The 22,326-nt window shown below is 36.0% G+C and overlaps 2 protein-coding genes across 2 annotated transcripts in view; one reads left to right on the forward strand and one right to left on the reverse strand.

Moving 5' to 3' along the window:
- Nucleotides 1-1,171: 1,171 nt before the first annotated feature.
- Smp_025260 (putative prolyl-tRNA synthetase) lies at nt 1,172-8,140 on the forward strand (the record flags this gene model as incomplete). Its single annotated transcript, XM_018789531.1, has 12 exons — nt 1,172-1,258; nt 1,293-1,470; nt 1,504-1,577; nt 1,608-1,685; nt 1,718-1,790; nt 1,826-1,933; nt 3,081-3,174; nt 4,771-4,897; nt 5,556-5,632; nt 5,760-5,925; nt 6,296-6,478; nt 7,967-8,140. The coding sequence occupies 12 exons, from the start codon at nt 1,172-1,174 to the stop codon at nt 8,138-8,140; spliced, it is 1,419 nt and encodes a 472-aa protein (XP_018654965.1).
- A 29-nt stretch (nt 8,141-8,169) lies between these two features.
- Nucleotides 8,170-22,326, reverse strand: part of Smp_135900 (putative dna double-strand break repair rad50 ATPase) — a gene marked incomplete at its 5' end in the record, with an annotated part of 30,231 nt that continues 16,074 nt past the window's right edge. The window contains 5 exons of the mRNA XM_018789532.1: nt 8,170-8,637; nt 9,690-9,757; nt 11,445-11,672; nt 15,165-15,440; nt 20,291-20,846. Of these exons, the coding sequence (XP_018654966.1) occupies nt 8,236-8,637; nt 9,690-9,757; nt 11,445-11,672; nt 15,165-15,440; nt 20,291-20,846 (1,530 nt within the window). The 3' untranslated portion in view covers nt 8,170-8,235. The remainder of the gene's footprint in view (nt 8,638-9,689; nt 9,758-11,444; nt 11,673-15,164; nt 15,441-20,290; nt 20,847-22,326) is intronic.

A 22,326-nucleotide genomic window follows, 5' to 3' on the forward strand; every position in this document is an offset into this window, starting at 1 on the left:
ACTCTGTTATCTGAAGTCTCACGCTGTGATAAAAAATGCCTTTCGGGGAAAACTTTGCACTGATAAGTTTGAATAGCATTTTTGACCAGTTCGACGGTAGAACTTTCCATATGATCTTCAACAGTTTTATTCAATCTCATTCAGAGCAGGGAAATATAGTGTTTCCTTCTCCACTTCAAAAGGACAAGGATACATTGGAAAGTATCTAACGGCGAGTTGCGAAATCAGTTCGAGGACTCGAATTCGAGCCTTATGAAGAGATCGTCCAATCATTGAACCCTCACCCATTAGAGTATAGGCATCTAAGAAGTGGATTTTAATGACTTCTGGGCATCTCTTTAAATGCCTACTTAAGCTCAGTTCTAGCACAAATCTTAGGGACAGCATCCAGAAATTAGAGACACAACATAACAGAACGGACAATAGACATACCTTTTATTCCCTAAGAGTAGCTAAATGCTGCATATCGCTGCTGACTGAGCCAGTACAAGAGACTTTCCAGAAATCCTCTAAGAGAAAATTTGACATATTCTCAAGGACTAAGGACGACATCTCACTATAGTTTATTAATATTTCTCAAATATATTTAGATTTCGACCAGGAGGTATCGGTGTTTCACTGGCAGTAGATAAGGAAGCCCGTTAAACGAAGGCTTCTTCTGTTCCATTCAGCACCATTTTACTCTTTAAACACTGTGAAGGCAAGAGAGTGAAGATATCAATTATTTTCATCTAGCTTGTGACTAAGTTTTAAGAAGTGTTATTCGAAATGTTCCAAGACGGATGATTTGAGGGTCAGATATCAAAATCAATAGACAAATACAATATCACTTTGAGTGAAATAAATTCAATTAAAGTGTAAACAGTAGTTTTTGACTAGTAATCAAAGATCAAAACTGTATATTTAGCTCGACGAGAAACAACACTACTAGTTCTCAAAGTCATCCTATATCATGCATCATCACGATGGCATCGTTTTCGTTAGTTGAAGGATGGACGTTATCATACATAGTGTGGCTGAACTTAATTCACATCTGAAAACGTCTTGATTTGACCGCTTCTGTGGACCTTACGAATTGTGGGGGTGACGCACCAATCGTTTCACGACAGCCTGACCTTCAAGTGCTCAGCAACCTCCACTAGTGGACGATACCCTGGGAGCGTTGCTTCTTATGTCTGTGTTCACGTTTCTATCTCGTTCCCTTCCTCCATTAATTAACATACCTGGAGTAACATCTACTCTTTGTGTCAGCCAAAAGGTTTTTTGTTCGATACTTCCTCACTAAAATGTAGCTTCTGCGGTTGTATGGTCTCATCTTTTCTGACTCCACTGGTGTTTATGCATTTGGACCTGAAGTACTTCGATCTCTGCGAAAGCTGGAAAGTTTAGTTGACAATAGCATGTTACAGTTAGGAGCTCAGCGTGTTTTACTGCCAACGTTAGGTCCGAGACATATTTGGGAAAAGTCTGGTATGTATATATACTGCATTATCAACCGTACAGGTCGATGGTCCACCATGCAGAGTAGCTTATTCAGGGTCAAAGACAGATTATCTCATGAGTACTGTTTACAGCCAGTAATATTTAATTCCCTCACATTCTGTTAGACCCATGAAGAATATATAACCAATTTCGTTGCCTGTCTAAATTTATCGTATAAATCCCTCCCTGTTTTGGTGTATCAGGTAAGTTACATAAAAATACTTATGTTTTCAAGATAACCAGCAAATTTCGAGATGAACCTCACCCTAAACACGGTCTAGTCAGGGGACGTGAGTTTTTAATGCAAGGTACTGGCACTTTATCCTGCTTAATTGACTTCCAGACATTTACACATTTGATGCTTCTGTCGAAACGGCTGAGAAAACGTATAAACGTGTAAAGACTGCATATTCTGACTTGATGGTTAACCTTGAGTTACCATACCTAGTTGGTAAGCAGGCCTTTTTTGTGGCTAGTTGATTGTATATAATTGTGCTACGCCAATTAATAGATGTCACTTACAAATTACAAAGTACTGAGTATCTTAAGGCAAATATTCAATAAGACTCGACTATTTGAAATGTGCTCTGTCTACATAAAAACTACTTGTATAGTCTTTGTTAGTAATCTGTCAACCCTTGATTTTAGGTTCTAAATGCTGTGTTGCTAACATCAGTCCTAAAAGTTAACTGTTAGACCTCACAACTTAGTACTCATTTCGAGCTCAGAGTCCTGTAGTTCTGGTTAGTTTCCGCACGGTAGTTGATAAAGTGTAATTATATCCACTGACGGGTTATTGCGGTTCACCTGAATTTTTGTAATATATCCCCCTGTATTCTATTTAAATTCCTAGCACTGAATTAATTAGATCTGAACTTTAGGGTATTTCAGGGATATAGACCCTTAAAACGAATCAGCAGTGATGTGAAGGAGGAATATATTCTGGCTTTAATCTCCAAATTGTTGACGATAGTAATGAATATGTACTTTGATAGCTCACATAAAAAGTGTCTGAATATTCTCTTGGATTATTATGTCAGTAGAAAGCACTCGACAGACTAAAAATCATATCAGTAAAAACTGTAAATCATTATAAGTTTCCGTTGTCCGACTTGCGGGTATCTGAAGTAAATGCATTATCGATTCACTCTTGAGAAATAAATTTGAAACATTCGTTCCGTTATTACGTTGCACACAAGTGACATAGATTTCAACCGACTTGCATGTTATGCAAAGACATATCTGTACATTCAAAACAGATCATGCTGATTTTCATGAAAGCGAATTGTCTTAGTCATAAGAACAATCAGTAGTCGTCAGATTGTCTCATATACATCTGAGGTAAAATAAAAGATGTTGCGAATCACTGATAAAGTCAGGTTTTATGGACGTTCTTAGAAAGTAACGGAAGAAAGCTAATGTCTGGTGGTTAACTACAAGAACTATATCAACACCGTATACATATTAAGCTTATCTCGGTCTCTTTTAATTTACCGTAGAGTGGAATCTCTCAGTTCTTTTTTTCATTTCTTTAAGCTCTAATTTATTAACTCCATCTGTTATATCCTCACATCTTTCGCATCCCCTTTTAAATCAAGCATGTGCAGATCCAGGTAATGTTGGTGGTCTCATTTCAGAGGAATTTCACGTTGAAGCTGATATAGGAGAAGACCGAATATTAACGTGCTCAAAGTGAGTTGTAATGAATTTCGCGCTATTCTGATTAACACATTTAATCACATCATATAGATTCAAGCAGTTCTACCCACTTTTCTGATTGGTCTTTACTTAAAAAAGGAATACGTTCACCGTGAATAACCATGCTTTGCAAAATCTATCAGATGTGATTGAGCGAATACTGCAAATGTAGCTACCAGAACTATTTTACGGACTATTACTTAAATTTTTACTTTATAATTATTAAGACGCTAGCTGTAGCTGAAATAGTATACGCGGGGAGTATAAACACAACCAGCATTTTTATTGGCGAATCATTAAAACAGTAAACCAAAAGTGCATCGACCTTTTTGGTTTCACTGGACCTCATTAAACCTAAACTTCGACTTAGATACTTCTCATAAGTCGCTTTCATGAACTTTAAGGTTTTTTCAAAGATTAAAAGTAAGATCTTTGCATTTGAAACGTAGTCGATAGTTTCAAATAAACAAAGTGCCATGGTTTGATTTACCTGTTAACTATACAAATGAAAATGATCATATCAGCTGTCAATGGACTTACATCGAAGTAATGTACCTTTTCTGTGTAAATTCAAAGTGTTGCCTTACAATGAACATCATAATATCGATAAATTACATTCTGTTAATCTTTCCTTTGACAAGTCATACTACTAGAGAATGGTTAGTTTTTGAAAATTAACAAGTACTTAGTGCATTATGAGTACCATTTGCAGCTTTTGGAGCAGCCAATTATATATGAATGATTAATAATAAATCCCAGTTTTTCCTGTCTAATTTAAGCGGCGCGAAAGTATGTCATTTGATATGCACAAAACGTAAGTCCTTTGGTCCAAACGATAACTTGACATCAATCTTCTGTAAGTTGATTATAGTGTAAAATGAATTAGGCGAAATTGATTGCACCTCAACATCTATCGGCAACTATAAGAGCCGTCAGTTATAAGCAATGTAGGACTTGGTACGAATGTGTATTAGCCCAAGGTGCTGCACCATATCACTGAAGCTTGGTGAAGTTGTCAAAAGAAATATCATTGAGGTAGTATTAGTGAAGAGTAAGCATCAAATATACCTGAAGATAATTGTAAAATATTATGAGAGACCCAATGTTAGGTCGAAATAACGAGTGACTGATACAGCACTAAAACTGTTTCGACTCCCGGATAATGCCCAACTCTAATAAATTGAAATGGTTGCTTGTCCACTCGGCATAACTCAAATTAAACATACGAAAATACTTTATTTCCGAAGGTTGTTCTCGAGGTACTAATATTAAGATATATATATATATATATATATATATATATATATATGTCCGTCCAATACATGTTCATATTATCTAAAACAAGGAACGCTGGCTTCCAGCAAATCCGTATCTTGTAAAAACCATGTTGTCTATTTTAATGTGAAGAATATTCTTTTTCACATTTTGTCCTAAAATTATGGTAAGGTATCTAACTCCACGTTTATCCACTACTTTACGGATATACTAACATTTGTTCACATATTTTGCTTGTATAAATCTTGAACTATAAAATCAGTTTATTTTTTTTAATCTGTCCAAATACCCATCACACCTCTTGATTCATTTCAGATGCTCCTTGAAATTCAATTCTGAACTTGAAGGTATTTATCATTATGAAGGAAATTACTTACAGGTGAAGTTACCAGCTCCCTCTGTTCCTTACAATCTTGCCCAAAAGTATTCCATGAAGTTCAAGGTATAGAAGTAAGTAACCAAGAATCACCGGCTAAATACTTATTGTTCCCGTTCGTAAAAATCTTTCCAGCTGGTGACATTTAACCTGACACAAGCCGCCATTACTTCAACATGCCCCTTAGTTAACTGGACGCATTATCACTAAACTTTTGAAGTCATTGTAGATTTATAGTACAACAATGATATAATGCTTGCGTGATCAACTATGTGAATTCATTTGTTTGAGTAAGGATTATTCTGAAACTGAATTAATAATGGACACCTTTCTCAGCGAATGGATATTAGAGAGAACCCGCCAGCACAGTGTTTATATTTTTATTCAAGACACAATCAATCCTAAATGATTTATTGTTTTTGTCTTCTATTTGAGCATCCCCAACTAGTTGGATACCTGTAGTGCTTTAAGTCATGGGAATATAAGACTCTCGTAGCTTATTATGTGACATGAAAGATTATGTTTATCATTATCTAGTACATATAATTTAATACTGTTTTAAGGGCATACTTTTACCGAACTGATGAAAGATACCCAGTAATGTGGTTGGAAATATCCCTAACTCGTTGCTTCCAAAGTAGCTTTACAGGTTTCATTTGATATCACGATGTACTTAGTTTTGAATATCGCCATTTGAACACTTTCATGTTTATCTTTTCTTAAGGTCGCCCACTGTTTCCTATTGGGAGAGCGATATTCAAAGTGCTTTGATGCCACTTATCGATCCCCTTCAGGCTCGAAGTAAGTTATAGTAAAATTACCTGTGAAAACTACATTGTCTTAATCATTCTTTTAATGTTTGGAAATTTTACGTATGATGTTTATCTCATAAAATGACTCACATTACCTCATATATTTTATATCCTAGACTTATGTTCATGGGGTGCTATGGTCTTGGAATATCACGTTTACTTGCCGTCTGCATCGAACACTTGACAAGAGTTGCATTTCCTGACAAGTCCAAAGATCAGATCACACAGCTTCGATGGCCTGTTCGGATCGCACCATACAGCGGAGCAATAGTTCTACAGAAGGTAGTTGGTTTGTATTTTCAACAATATAGGGACCTTTAAATATGGATTCTAACGACCGAAAAGTTCAGTTCTCGTAGTATTGTATTACTACTACATATTTTTGTAATAAGCTGATCATAAAGCAAGTATGTCTTACTTCTGTACACACCTATTAAAGTGATGTCAACACCTGATTACGCAGTAAGCACATATGACTGAGATGACAGTATGAATGCTAGCTTTTTTTTGCCGAATCATCTTGAGGGTTCGATCGTTATAAATAAGCACTTCACTAAACTTTCTCTGCAAGTGGCTGTAGGAATGTCGTGATTACGAAACACCAACAAACTACATTTCAGACAATTATGACTTTTTTTCCATTTATTTAAAGGAAATGGCCAAGGATAGTGTGAATCCAGATGAACTGAAATATATTCTCGATACCATTCAAAGTGACTCCATCAACTTCAAATTACCTGGTGACATTTTGGTGGATGATCGCATGGGATTAAGCTTGGGTAGAAAAATTCTGGACCAAAGCCGCTTAGGAATACCCTGGATACTTACTGTAAAGGTACTTATAAATTCATAAATTTGATTTAAACACCTACCATATCACTAACACTGTACACTAAACGAGGTAGAGGGTATGTGTGATAACTATACCGACTGAGTGTTGTTGTCTAACCTGGGCGGTTTTTCCAAGAATCCTTCCCTACGGACATTATCACCAGCAGAAACGTTAGATAAGGGTAAGTTATCCGAATCTCTCCACATATGAGAGCTTGTTCTGTCGAGCTTGGTTGTTGACGCTTGTCACGCCCAGAAGGACAGTAATAGTTTCACGATTAAACCACTCAAATTAGAGAACGAAACTCCATTGGAGCTACAAATCTTCTCCAAGATTAACATACTACCGAACTGAACCAGGTTAATATTATGATTCATACAAAAAACTAAACTTCAATACTTTAAACCTGGATAAATGGTGAACATACCGTTAGTAAACTGGCGTTATTTTAACCTATTACCGCTGCAAAATCAAAAATGCCATCAACGAAGATGAAACTAGTTTTAGATTGTGTAAATAAGACTACAAATTCAACCATCATTGAGTGGTAAAGATCTCATTTTAGAAAAGTTAAAGTGATAATCCAATGTTCTGCGTTGGAATTACAGAACTATACTGAAACCAGTATATTCTCTAACCTATTTTCTATGTTTGGATTACTAAGATTGATATAAGTGTAAATTACAAAACTACTGTTGCTAAATTATTTCCTAAGCCTTAAAGTCTAGGGGTTATTTTCCTAGGAGACCATTTATGTGCTTATCGTCGGAGAAAGAGCGTTCTTTAAGTTATTTAGACAGCAGAATGAGTTTGATTGCAAGACCATAATTCTTTAAAATGACCTTAAATTGCCTTTAGTCGTATCTCTTAATGATTTGTAGATAGCTTGCAGGTTGTGGTACTTTATTCGATGCACATGACACAAAAGGAACCGAACGACAGCTACGTTTTGCCTAACTTGTGCATGCTACACATGAGGGATTCAACTTGCTTTGAGCCAAATGTATTTGCAGCTCTTTTAAAGTCACTTAAACATTACCTTGCTTGTACTGTAATGAGCGAGGGAACAACCGAATGTACTGTACTACAAAACTACGGAGTTCCTTGGTGAATATAAGAACTATTGAATACTTCATTTGCAAATTTCTATCATTTGTCCTTCACACTCTGTATGACTAATCCAAGTCACAATCCCTTTTTATTTTCTCTTCAACCCGATCTTCTTATGTCTGTGGATATAAGTAGCATATACCTCAGTACAACTGAATATTTTTTATCTGTTTCCCAAAGGTATTTTTCGGTAAGGCATTGAAAATGTATACTACCAAAAGGAAATACTATGTGAATAACTCTATTACTAGGCTTATCGTGACATACAGTAGTAACTGACCAAGTTCTAATGAAATCTGCTTTTAAGCAAATCTGTATAAATACTGAATGGAGTCAGTTATAAGTTATTCAATTATTAGTTTTCCCTTTAAAAAATTTTAGAGTCAGAGAGATGGCACATATGAATTGATTGATGTTTATAAAGATAGATCATGTGTAGCCACTCTAGAACAAGCCAGATCTGCATTCAATAACCCTGCAGTATTTGATGCATCATCTCTCCCTTCTTGGAATAACCACAATGAGCGCAATATAAATGGCAACAAACTCGTTTAACTTGGTTAGCGCATACAAAACAAGTAAAGTTAAAAACTGTAATATAATTTAAAAACTAAAGAAATATGTACAATAAAAACTTGTTTGACAATTCACTACTTGTTTTTTGACCATACTCTATGCCACGTCGACTTGTTAGCAGAATTATCTTCTTTTAATTCCTTATTTCTCTGAACATTAGAACTTGGCGGATAAGGCTCTAAGAATCGACCAACTTTAATCTTTAGATCTTGCGAAACTCCATGTTTCGAACGTTTGTGAAGTTTTTTGGGGACCCACTTACCATACTTAAACTTCGGTTTGTCATTATTCATAGGAAATGAACAATTTGATGTTGACGACAATGTGTTTTTGGTAGATAGAGATAGATCACTTTTGCACGAAAGTTTAAGTGGTACTGTAGCAATCTCATAAGCACTGCAACTTCGAGAAAGATTGGCCATGTTCAACATATACGCAGGAGTTTCAGGTATATATGGTAAACCCAGTGAGACCGACTAGAAATAAATTATATGGAATGTAAAAACATCATTTAGAAGTCTGCAAGACGCGTTAGACAAGACTAATAACAACGCCCCTGATACCTAACAAATTTCGGTAGGCAATTATGATCATATCAACTGATAAGCGAAAGAAATTCAAATATATCCAACTTCCTAGTTATATCAGTTTTCATGTTAAGGTGATCAGACTTCATGTTAGAGTAAATGATGTCTTTCAGAAAAAAGTAAGACCTATTTTAAAGTTACCGGTTGTCAAATATAAATCAGACTAACAAAGTAAACATGTCCGAGGTAAGTCCATCAAAGACAAAACTGTCAAAAAGTTGATTGCTTAAAGGTATTGGTGTTGCCGCAGCGTTAAAACTAAGTGTTCATGGCTTTCACCGCCAGTTCCCAGAAAACATTTTATTTCCGATAGCTAGATCACCATAACCTTTTCGTTGTATACCTGATGAATACTTGTACACATCACTCATTGGTTACCACTGAAACACTGTTAGTTCATTTACTGTACACTCAAGTTTTCCTGAAAATCTAGTTTGATTCTCCAAATAGATGATATAACTACTTAAATGTACTAGGAATCATAAAATCCCCAAAAGTTGGACCGTCAAGTATTTTGGTTGCAGTTTATAGGTTTCGTAGATGTTACACAACGATAAACTTGAATAAATTAAATTTAAAATGCTAAGGTGTAGGCTTCAAGGTGCTTTATATGTTACACGGATCAAAGATATAACAAAAGTAGGATCTACATACAATGGGAGTACAATATGTGAACAAACTGGTTTGATAGTCTTATCTAATAGATGGATGCTTAAACCATTGTATGCGCTAGAAAATAACATATGCTAATATGTAAACACCCTTATTCGGTTTGGGCACACAAATCGAATGATTTATGTGGTGCATATCTGTTTGGTGCCTCCTTGTACCAATGTTTATGTGTTTAAATAAATAAAACATCCTAACGGGTAACAGAAAAATTTAATTCTTAAATAGATAAATCTTTTAAAATTGACAATGGATAAGCAGGTCAAACATACTTCTGAATTATGTTGCTTTTCATGTTCAGTTGATATGCTTGTAGCAGGCGTATTCAGCTCCATTTCAACTGAAATAAAAGTGGTCATATTGAGTTAATTATCATGATCACAAGAAATAACTGCAAGCATTAAGATATTCCTATACAATTAGCAAATGCATTATTCTCCTTGTTTGGTAGATTCAAGCAAAATCTTTATTCCCAGATAAAAATATTACCTCTACCAAAAACAGATACACGTTTCTTGATAAAAGCAAAATTTACCACACATTTTCCGTTAATATTCAGACGTCACTGCTTCAATTATCAAGAAACATCTGTCTAGTTTGACCATCCTACTCGTATCTTGTCACTTGTTTTTCACAGCAATACCAAACCATTCTATGGTATATTAAAATATTAAAAATATGCTGTGATCACGATAAGAATAAGCTTAGTTGAAACAATAGTAGGGATTAAGTTACATCGTTAAAATAATAGACTGTATATCATAAAACGTTAGTGAAATAGGGTTGCTGGATTTAGGTAAGTATTCTTAACAGATAATCAAAATCAACGATTTATTTATTTAAACACATACATATTGGTACAAAAGGGCACCAGATACATATGCGCCACACAAAATCAACGATACTTTATGTGGAAAGAAAAAGCTTATATCACATTTACTTGAAACTCAGTTTCTGTGGAGATATCATTCCAAGTTCGTTAAAGTCAACCATTATCTTTGCCTTCATTTATTTTTGCCGCAAGTATCGCTCTGGGGGTTTACAATTTATGCACCTAACCTGGGATTTAAACGAGGATGTGTTTTTGACTCAAGAAAATTTTCCCTGGATTGGTACAGACTGATTCTTGAACGAACAATAGAAAGTGAAACCAACCTAGTCTTTGGAGAGTAGTATGCCTTGTCGGGTCAGTAGCTGGTGGAAACCTTGGAGTTACCCAGAAAGTTTCTTGCATGTTGTGTAAACGAGATAACCTTATTTTTATTTTAAACAGCATTGCTATTCCACACAGTTAGCCTTTAAGGACATCCAGAATCCTGGCTATTACAGACGATAGACATTCAATGCTCTTCCCATTAATATATGATATCAACAGCAACCAACTCTCGACTGATTACGTAAGCAGTTTGATATGTCATAAGTTACCAAAAGATGATACTTAGTGACATAATCGTTATATTTTCCACAATATCGATCACTGATATTATTGACACAATTCAATATTAGTTCGTTCAATTACATCTTTGTTCGGTGAACTTTTATAAATAAAAGTATTATCATTATTAACTCAAGTACAAGAACCAGATTCGTGTACTTAGCCTTGAGCCACACTCCGAAGAAATATCTGGTTCTCCAAAAAACCGAAATAGGAGTAGTGTAATTCGAGCATGTAACCTAGTGGCTGAAAACAGAACATTAACTGTTGGGGCATTGCTCAACCGAAGGTGGTAAGAATTTTAATCGCTTAATATTGATAATCGTTCCCCTCCTCTGAACTATTCCTACTGTCATCCAGTTTTATCCATATTCTTTTCCAATATAGTTTTAAAATATACAAGAACGGAGTTTGATGTGTAATTGAACATTGTTATAAAACACTTTAAATGGATCAATTTTAAGTATCAAATATATCTCATAAAATTAAAGGAGTTCTGGATTTTCAACACGATTGTCCACAAACTACGTTCTTATTTGCTGTTTTATCATACAGTAAACTGTTTGAGTATACCTGTAGCTTAGAAGCTTACCTAACTGGTTCTCGTTTTCTGTCTTCGATGGAGCTGAGTAAAGTTTGTGTGTCATTTGATAAGTGATTGACCTTAGTTCTTTTGCTTCATCTCCATCAGGTGAAATAATCAGACGCCCAAAGCGACAACTATGAAATGGTATAGACGTACCAGACAATGCTTTATGATTTTCTTTTTTTAATCCACCAGGACTAACTGGAGCAGTAATGGATGAATATGGAGGCCATTCTAAAATGAATAACAGAGAATTACTTATAATTCAAGACATAAATTCAAAACAGATCAAAATGTTAACTGTGCTCGACTGCACATCTCTTACACTGCAACTTGTAATTTACTAATCTCCTGAGAAAAAACTACGTCAAAGAGCAGACTAGAGAAAACTAGGCTGGTTTTCGACACGGACGTGGTTGCATAGACCAGATATTCACCCTACGTCAGGTCCAAGAACATAGAAACACATTCAGACGTTCCACAATCGTAGTATTTCTTGACCTTAAGGCGGCATTTGACTCCATTGATAGTGAGGTTCTATGACAGTGTTTGTCACTGAAAGGAGTACCAAAGAAGTACGTTACCTCATAAAGGCTCTCTACTCGAACACTGGTCGAGTTAGAGCCTATGGCGAACTGTCATCAGAATTAATTACCTCAAGTGATGTTCGTCAGGGCTGTCCACTCTCCCCATTCTTGTTTAACTTTGTCGTTGACGTGCTATTAGAAAAAACACTTATCATCTCAATCTCCAGGAGTTGAAGTTTTACCAGGAGACTCACTTGTTGACTGAGAATATGCCGATGACCTAGTTCTATTTGGTGAAGACGCTGACAAAATGCAGAGTCTTCTGACCACTATAAGCAACTATGCAGGCATGTTCGAGATGCGATTCTCTCCCTCAAAGTGCAAAATGTTACTTCAGGATTGGGTTGCATCGACACCTGAACTAATGATAGTGAGTGAAGTAGTTGAGCGTGCTGACCGTTTCACTAATCCTGGGAGTCTCATCAGCCCTTGTGGTCTGGTGTGTGACGAAATCTTAGCACGGATACAGAAGGCTCGTCTAGCTTTCGCCAACTTGCGTCATTTATGGCGTAGGCGAGATGTCCGTCTAGCAACAAAGGACAGGTTTACTGTGCAGCAGTTTGATCCGTCCTACTTTATGGCAGTGAAACATTTTATTTATTTAAACACATATATATTGGTACAAAAGGGCACCAGATACATATGCGCCACACAAAATAATGAAAGTAGGAAGAGAAGGGATGAAAAGATAAGGCGGACTGAAATGTACAACCAGAAGACTCTTTCAGTTAGGAAAGTTAGAACCATTCTTTATGTAGAGAGTAAAAGAAGGTTGCAGCAGGATCGCCACTGGCTTCTATTCTGAGCCATATCTGATAACGTCTCTAGCCACTGTGTTGCACCATCTCTCGGACCCCAGCCAGGGAATCGTGAAGGACCAACAGAAGCTAGCCCTTTGCAGCTTTCTTTTATGCCACGACACCATGTCATACACTGACCTCCTCTCCGCTTTTTCCAACCAGTCCCAGGGTCGGCAAATAATGCACGACGTGGAAGTCTCTGGGACGACATTCGTAAAACATGTCCAAGCCACCGAAGTCGGTGTTTCAAGATGGTGACACCAATTGAATTATCGTCTCTGCGCCCGAACACACGATGTCAAACCTCTGCATTACTAACATGGTGTTGCCACTGGATGTCAGCAATCCTTCGGAGACAACGATGATCGAACACAGAGAGACGTCTAACATCCCCAACTCGGAGAGGCCAGGTTTCACAAGCATAGAGCAAAACTGCTCTCACCGACGCGTTGTAGATCCGACCTTTTACAGCCAGACTAACATCACGAAGGCGCCAAAGATGGCCCAGATTGGCATAAGCCGCTCTGGCTTTCATTATACGTGCATCAATCTCATCACTCACGCCACCACCAGCACTTATATAGCTACCTAGATACACGAACTTCTCAACTACTTCAATCTGTTCACCATCTAGGGTGAGTGCAGGATGAGAATCTTGCCAGTCTTGTAGGAGTACTTTGCACTTGGAGGGTGCAAAGCACATGCCGTACCTGCGGACACTGATTGCCAACTGATTAAGTGCGGATTGCATGCCTTGGGCATTATCGCACAGTGAAACATGGCCCATAAGAGTAGAGGATATTCGTAGGCTACTAGTATTCGATCATAGGTGTCTTTGAAGCATTGCTCGTATATCCTGGGAACACCGAGTAAGTAATGCAGTTGTTAGGAAACAGGTACTAGGTAAGGATGGCAAATCGATTGATGAAGTAGTGAAACTTCATCAGTTGAGATGGTTGGGACACGTGTTAAGTATGCCCAACCACGGACTGCCCCGACGTGCAATGTTTCATGGTGTAGGAGTAGGTTGGGAGAAAGCTAGGGGCGGCCAGAGCAAAATGTGGCACAAATCCATGAAGTCACTGACAAGTGGACTGAGCCATGCTGGTAGGTGTAGACTACCTGGTTGGGTTTCGCGAGATGATAGCAATCGATGGTTAGAGACCTTGAATGACATGGCTCAAAATCGTTTGCAATGGCGAAGGTGCATCCACTCTTTGTGTTCTCCCAAATTCTAATCTTCTGAATTCTTCATGTCCCTATCCTATTTCTCTTTTCAAATTTATTTCACTGTATTATACTCCTTCAAAAACATCTTGAAACCCTAATCTTTCACATAATGCTTATACTCTTACTACTTCTACCACTATTGGATTTGAATCCACAAATGTATCTCTGATAATGTGGTATGACAACTCGAACTGATGTACGTACGTACGAATTTCTACGTTGTGATTGACTGACTGACGTCAAAGATTGGTCTGATTTAAAAAATTTCGTTTGTAAATCCAGTTGATTGTTTTCCCTATGTGATTTATTTCATCCGACAAAACATTGATCAATTCACAATTGATGTTAATTAACCAATTTTTAATCTCCTTTATCATGATTATTTGACTCGAAAATCCAGAAACAATTTACTTCAGTTTCTAAGAGTTTGTCTTTTCTCTGTCTGACGTTACAGATTATAAGTGATCATTCTTGAATGTCAGTCACCAAAAAACTCAAGATGCACATATGCCAACAGAAACTGATCAACTACAGTCTCCTTAACAGCAGTTCATTGTTTAACGGCATGTAAAGCACCTTACAAGTAAAATTCATACCCGTTCTATAAGCTAGTGGCCCTTCGAACGCAGCAGTTCAGTGGCATTGGTATTCGAAGAGAAAGGTACTGGCGCTTGAATAATGGTGTGAGCATCACTGGGATTCAAGGATATCGAACAGACAAGTCCCTTGATAATCATTAACCGATTTTAATAAAAAGATTATTTCACGTCTACAATTCCAATTACAGGATAATAAATAGGAAAATACTACAAGCATACATGATGTCGAGAAATGAAGTGTTTTGCGTAAAATCTGGGTAAAATAACAACTTATCTATAAATTTATACGACTTAACCGCATGACAAATTAAACAAAACTGCTTGGATACAGAAAGAATACATATTCCTGTGAAATTTGTTTATTTAAACACATAAATATTGGTACAAGGGGGCAATATATATATATATATATATATATATATATATATATATATATATATATATATATATATATATATATATATATATATATATATATATATATATATAAGAAAATACGACGTGACTAACCTTTCATATCACCAGATGAATGATTTAAACATATACGATGTGAACGTGGATCACACTTTTGAACAGCAATGTCTGAAAAAGATTTTCCAGCTGGCTTACTGGCTGTGCCGATGTGATCAATTTTACTGAGATTATTTTGAATTTCTACACTGGAAAGCTTATTTTTACAAGAAAAATCTCCTGATGCTGATTCCGAATGAACTAGCTTGATTCCAGTACTTACATTATTATATGTTGTAGATGACATATCAGAGGTGAGATCTAATGTTGACTGGGCTGTGTGAATATCCAACATAACAAATTGATATAAATGAGCTTAATTCTAACAATAAATTAATAAATATTAAGGAAATTTATCTGAAACATAATTAGTTATAACACTATGGTGAATAGTATTTTGTAAAGTGAGTTTAAAAGTTGTAGAAAGCTTTTTCGACTGGAATGTATTAAATTCACTATTAATAACATGTTTAAAATCAAATAACCCAGCTGTACAAGCATCCTTACATATTCAATGTACATAGATTATCAATACACTGCTCGTTAAAGTGTTGGTATTATGAAAGTTCAAAATGTTAAAACATGTGTCACAAACATTCATGAATTTCATATCTAAATTATTTTAAAGACTAAGAATAGATGAGCAAGCAATCGTTTTAAATAAACTCATCATCAGGCTCTACAGTTATAAGTCCATAATTATTGTGATATTTTACAAAGATGAAAACAAGACATGCGTTAATGTATTTATCAGTATAGGGTTGTGGAGATTGTTGAGTTTAAATTGATATCATGAATAGATAAATGTTAGACCACTATTGAAAACCTGGATGCACCGGATGGCTGTTTTGCTCTAGTATGGGACTCATCAACAGTGCGCATCCACGATCCCGGGACCTTCGGTCTCGTGCACGAACGCTTAAATTCTAGACCACTGAGCCGACATCCAATGGTGCTAATGTCTAACTTCAACCAATCTACGAACTTGCGCCAACGTCCACCATTGTCTTCAATGAGTTACGAATCAGTGGTCTAGATGTTAGGCGTTCGCGCGCGAGACCGAAGGTCCTGGTTTCGAGTACCGTGGTTGAGACTATGGTCTAACTTCAACAAATAATGAATTTGGCAATAATGTATGTTGAAAATGGTGAACGCTTGCATCTGATGCAACATAAATTAGCAAGGTCACTTAATCTACTATATGTTTAACGAATTTTATACACAAATAAATATGTTAGCTAGTAGGATCACCCCTAGGGCTCAATCTTCACTAATATCTTTCTAGCCAAACTGGAAAATAAACTATCAAACGACATTCTCAATAAGCTAGATCATTACTGCCGATACATAGATGACACATTAATCGTGTACGATAAAAGCATAGAGCTGCTGAACAGTTTTAATAAAGCTTACCCAACTATTACATTCACCAGGGAAGAGGAGAAAGACAATTATATAGCTTTCCTTAATGTCTTGCTTTCTAGAAGGAAGAAAAAAATGTATTTACAAAGAATACTTGGGCGAGTCAGTATACCCATTTTTACAGCTCTACACTTCTTCAATACAAAATAAATTTGGTTAAATATCTCAACCACAGAATCGAACTATGGTGTTCTGAGGATAGTGTAGACAGCGAAATAGATAACCTAAAGAACACATTACGAAACGATAGCTATCCATATAATTTCTAACATAAGGGAAAATAGGACAAATTCTGACACGGTCGGCAAGAAACTTTTCTATTTAAAACTCCATTTCAAAGGAGACATAGTGAGCGGACTTTTAACACGTTGACCTAAGAGACCTGCTGAGGGACATTTCACGCCGCCAGGACAACCAAACCAGCACTTACACAAATCAAAGGTAGGCAATTAATTACGGGCTCCTCCATGTGTGTATACCAATTCAACTGCTCTTGTGGAGCTAGCTACATAGGTCGTAATCGGAGGGCTTTTATCCTTACGTGCTCGTTAACATGTACCAGCATGGTTGGGAAAAAGAGTCATGAAATCGATTAACAGAACCATCCTTTTTCATGTGGTAGACAGTGAACATCATTCTAGAACAGATGAGGCTTCCTGTTTAGTATTAAGTTCCAAACAATTTACCTAAAGGAGCTAGATTAAGACTCCTAACATAGCTGAAGCCATCTGGACCAACTCCAGAAAACCTAACTTATGTATCCAGAAGAGGTATATCCAGCCACTATGCTTACTTTGGACCACGAGTGGACCATCAGGTACCTAAACTGGACATTATAAACCTCATATCCTCCCTCCCAATTCCTTTTGTGTTTATATCTTTCAACTTTCCCGATTCTCATAAATTTTTTATCATAATTACCTTGGGAACACTTCTCTTATTACATATTATATTCTCAAAACGTTAATATTATTAACTTCACTAACGAGGAGAAATTCTCCTACAATGCATTTTGCACACACGATTCATTGTAGTACTATTATATTGATTTTAACTTGACACTTAACTAAGAATCACTCTGGCCTTTATTAAATGACCTTTCTAATTTACAAATAACACTATATTGAAGTATTTATTTCGTAACAGATGCAAACATTCACCATTTTTAACATACAACATTGTCAAATTCATTAATACATGTCTTGTTTTCATCTTTGTAAAATATCAAAATACTTATGGACTTATAACTGTAGAGCCTGATGATGAATTTATTAAAAACGATTGCTCAGTCAAATATTCTTTGTTGTTTGAATACTTTATGGGGATTTTTAGACTATAAAGACAGTGAAATTTAAAATATACTACTTAAAACTAAGTAACTCAGTGGAGGAATGACATTACCTAGTGACTTTAAACGAAAATAAACTCGACCAAGTTGAAATTGTAAAGCGTTTGAAAGAAAACAAATCACTTGAATATACAGGACATTGATATCTGAGGGAATGGAGTCACTGATTATCAGGGAAGTGTCAAACAACTTTGACAGTTTTAAACATTTCTGCATAACCTCTAAAAACTAATTTCCGCATACAGTATCAACATCGAGAGATAGATCACTGATGAGATACTACTTAATGGTGCTTGGAATCAGAGAAAGTCATTGAACTCAAGCTGGAGATAAAATATTAGATTCGGAAGAGATGCTGCTGTACTCTGTTCACGAAGAATATGTTTGGCATACACAAAAAGTTCCACTGATGCAATCCAAAGAAGCACGTAAAACACTTAAAGAATGGGAATTTCGTGGATCCAGAATCATTAAAGCACCCATAAAAATAAAGGAGAGAATCACAATAAATGTTATCCAGTGTTATGCACCCATCAATGATAGCAATGAAGACGATAAAGACCAGTTTTACAAGAGGCTGCAATCGAGCATAGCGAGGTGCTCAGGAAAGGACCTAATCATCTTGATGGGAGACCTAAACACCAAAGTTGGAACGCACAAAACCGGGTATGAAGATATCATGGGACGACATAAACTGACTGAGATAAAAGAAACAAGAATGGTGACAAATTTGCAAGCTTAAGTGCATTCAACAAAATGGTTATAGGTTGCACCATATTGACCTACAAACGCATACATAAACCTATATGAATCTCACCGAATTACACTACAGAGAATCAGATCGATCATACTTGCAACAATAAAATGTTCAAAAGATCCATGGAAGACGAGAGGGTAGCTGACAAATGAAGGTCAAGACAACCAGTGTGGCAGAAGCCTCTGTAGCAGTAGACCCCAAAATACACAAGGGAAAAAGAAAGATCTCAAAATACGACACAGAGAACATCAAGCCAATCACATTTGACGGGAAAGCCCTGGAAGAGGTGGAAACTTTCACATATCTAGGGAGCATCATCGATTAACAAGGATCTGATACCAGCGTAAATGTAGGGATTGGCAAAGCAAAGATAGCATTCTTGCGGTTGAAGAACATATGGAACTCAAAACAACTGTCAACCAATATCAAAGTCAGAATCTTCAATACGAACGTTAAAACATTTCTACTGTACGGAGTTAAAATTTGGAGAACTACCACAACCATCATCAAAAAGGTACAAATATTTATTGTTGTTGTCCGCTCAAGATACTCAATCTCCGTTGGCCGGATACTATCAGCAACAGCCTACTGTGGGAGAGAACAAATCAGCTTCCAGATGAAGAGGAAATTAGGAAAATACGCTAGAAGTGGATAGGACATACATTGCGGGAATCATAAAACTGTATCACGAGGAAAGCGTTAACTTGGAATCCTGAAAGGAAAAGAGGCAGACCAAGGAATACTTTGTGCTTGGACCTGAAGTCAGATATCAAAAGAATAAATACTAACTGAAGGGACTGCCCATAACAGAGTTCGAAACAGAATCCCGGTGGGCGGCCTATGCTTCTCCACGAGTGTTAACAGGCGTTAGTCATTTTCGATAATTGATGTATGAGGATATACATACTGATAGGCTGAGTAAATTGGAATATGACTGGCATATACCAGGCCGGCATCTCTATGAAAACAGTAGATTTTAAAAATAAACGCACTTACAAACTTAAAGGCTAATATTCCAGACCTTTACGGAGTTTGAAGTCTTCTAGGACTGAGCTAATAAGCATGTAGGGGTTCTTAAATCTTCTGGGGTCAATCATAACAGTGAAAATGCATTTATATTTTGATCTTCTGTAAAAACTAAGATTGTTTGATCATCTACTTTGCATTTGCTTGTACTGATGTTATGTCATTGACAACGTGAGCAATCACAGAGGGTGTTGAGTTTTCCCAAGCTCTAAATCTGCTGTCAGTTTTCCCGGTGCAGAACAAAATGAACATGTTAAGTTTAATTCTAAATTTTCATTTTAACCTTCATGGTAATTGCAAATAGTTACCTAAAACAAATCTTAAGTTAGCTGTGGTTAAAGCGCCAATAGACTACTAATATACATTCTGTAATTAGACCTACTAAAAGAGTCTCAGAAATGAAGTACCTGTACTGCAGGATAGATATTCCAAGACTTCGAACTTATGCGATTATATTTAATTTTACCGGTAAACTGAATTACTTTATCTATGTTCTTACAAAATTACGAAGCTAGTACGTTCACAGAAAATGTAGAACACATGAAATGAAATTTAAAAATATATATTGTTTACTTCTTCCATTTTTTGGTTTGGTTAGTGTTAAGCGTTCTAAAACTTCCGCTTTTTCATAGTTCGCTCGTAAAAGACGCAACCTCGTATCGTGAAGTAGCTCTTCTGTCTTAATTAATTGTTGCCTTGTTTCAGCCAGCTGCGCACGCGTAGACAACCATCCACTTTCCATTTCGTTAAGTTGACTTCGCAGGGTTTCTAAATGATGCTCCAGATCTAGTTGGATATGACTGGATGACTTAGCTAAGTTTTCAAGCTCATCGATTTTCTCAGAACTTCGTTTATTTTCAGATTCTAATTCTATTATTTGAGACACCAACCTACAAACCTCTTTTTCCTTCAGCTTATAAGAAGTTTCAGTCAGTGACAGTTTGTCCTCTAACTGGTTGTTTGTTGATTGCAGAGATAAAACTACGTCATTTTTGACTTTTAAGCTTTCTTCAACCTCTAATAAGTGTTCCCTTGTTTTAGAGAGATTGCAGCGTAGATCGGCTACTTCACTTTTAAATCTATCAGACAGGGCTGAAACCTGAGAAACCTTTTCTTTTTCGTCGACTAGCTCAGTTTTAATATTATTTAGTAAAATTTTCAATTTGGCAGTTTCTTGTAAAGAAATATCCTTAGTCTCTTCAGTATGCTTCATGTTTGATATAATTTGGTCTTTCTCACGACGATGTTCCTCCGACATATTGTTGATAATTGATTTATAATTGGAAGCACAATTTGCCAAACTATCTTTCAGGCGGTTTACCTGAAATACAATACAATACTAAATTTCCACTAAAACAAAATAACAATTATATGAGCGTGTTAATGGTCAGCAAAAAATGTTCAAACAAAGCTTACAAAGATGTGATTGTTGATTACTCTCTTGTGGTTAGAAATAGTTTTTTGTCATCGGTAGTGTAACTGCTATTTTATACTTGAGAGAATATGCAATACACTTTAGGAGTGCAAACCACTTTTAGTGGTGTTACTATAGTTTCCACACAAAAAATATAATATGTGATAAATGCTACGATATCTAGCTTTGTATAGATGTAATTTTAATGACCTATATTAGGAAAAATTAGTGGTCGAATAGATGTTACTTAACTCAGCCAAAAGTCATCTAAGTATCAAGCAATAAGATGTAAACGAGACAATACATCTATTTGCTTTGCCACCTACAGTTCCATTTTTTAAAAAAATGATTATGATAGTTTATTCAAATTCAAATTAAATAGATATTTGTTGAATATATACAACTGCAAGTTGTTTTGTGAGTAAAAACGATTTCAACAAAAGTCAATCACAATAAACATTCATACCACTGAAATTATAGATAAGTAAAACCCTGCTAATTGTGCTTAGATGTGTTTTATTTGCTTCATATAATGACTGAATGTTGAGTTATATACTTTGCCGCTTCTCACAAATCCTTGTTTTTGTTTCTAGAAATCGCGACTAGACTGTTCAAGTATTCTATATATTAGTCACTACTAACTTTATAGGTTATCGAGGAATATTTTAAAGTACAATGAGAACATCCAAGTTAGCTGTTTTTCAAATTTAAAATCAAGTGAGGGAACTAGAATTTGATCACAACAAATCGTATGTTTATAGCCCATTTACATATTTACACCGTTTGCATACGAATTTTAGTATGATTATTGCACGTAGTAGTGGCTATTAACATCATACAATGATGGTTCAACTTAGCTTACTTCTGAATGGTGAATGGCTAAAGTAGAGAATAAATTGTAACTTGCTGTATCCAATATATAACTCGCCTTACATTCCGCACATGTAATGTTTTAAGCACGACATGGTCTGCAACAATATGGAGCGATGTATTAGCTGTTTGGAACTTTTCCGCTTTCAAGCAGTAGATTTCAACTGCAAATCTCGCTTCATATTATTGAGTTTACATAGCCAAGTACTAAATAATATAGTAGCAAATACTCGAAATAAATACGATCGTAACTGCATGAAAACACTAGAGAATTTCCTGTTCAAAATACCTGAACAGTTATTCACATTCCTTTTAGTGGCGATTC

Source organism: Schistosoma mansoni, chromosome W, assembly GCF_000237925.1.
Source record: "Schistosoma mansoni strain Puerto Rico chromosome W, complete genome".
In the NCBI taxonomy this organism is placed as follows: domain Eukaryota; kingdom Metazoa; phylum Platyhelminthes; class Trematoda; order Strigeidida; family Schistosomatidae; genus Schistosoma; species Schistosoma mansoni.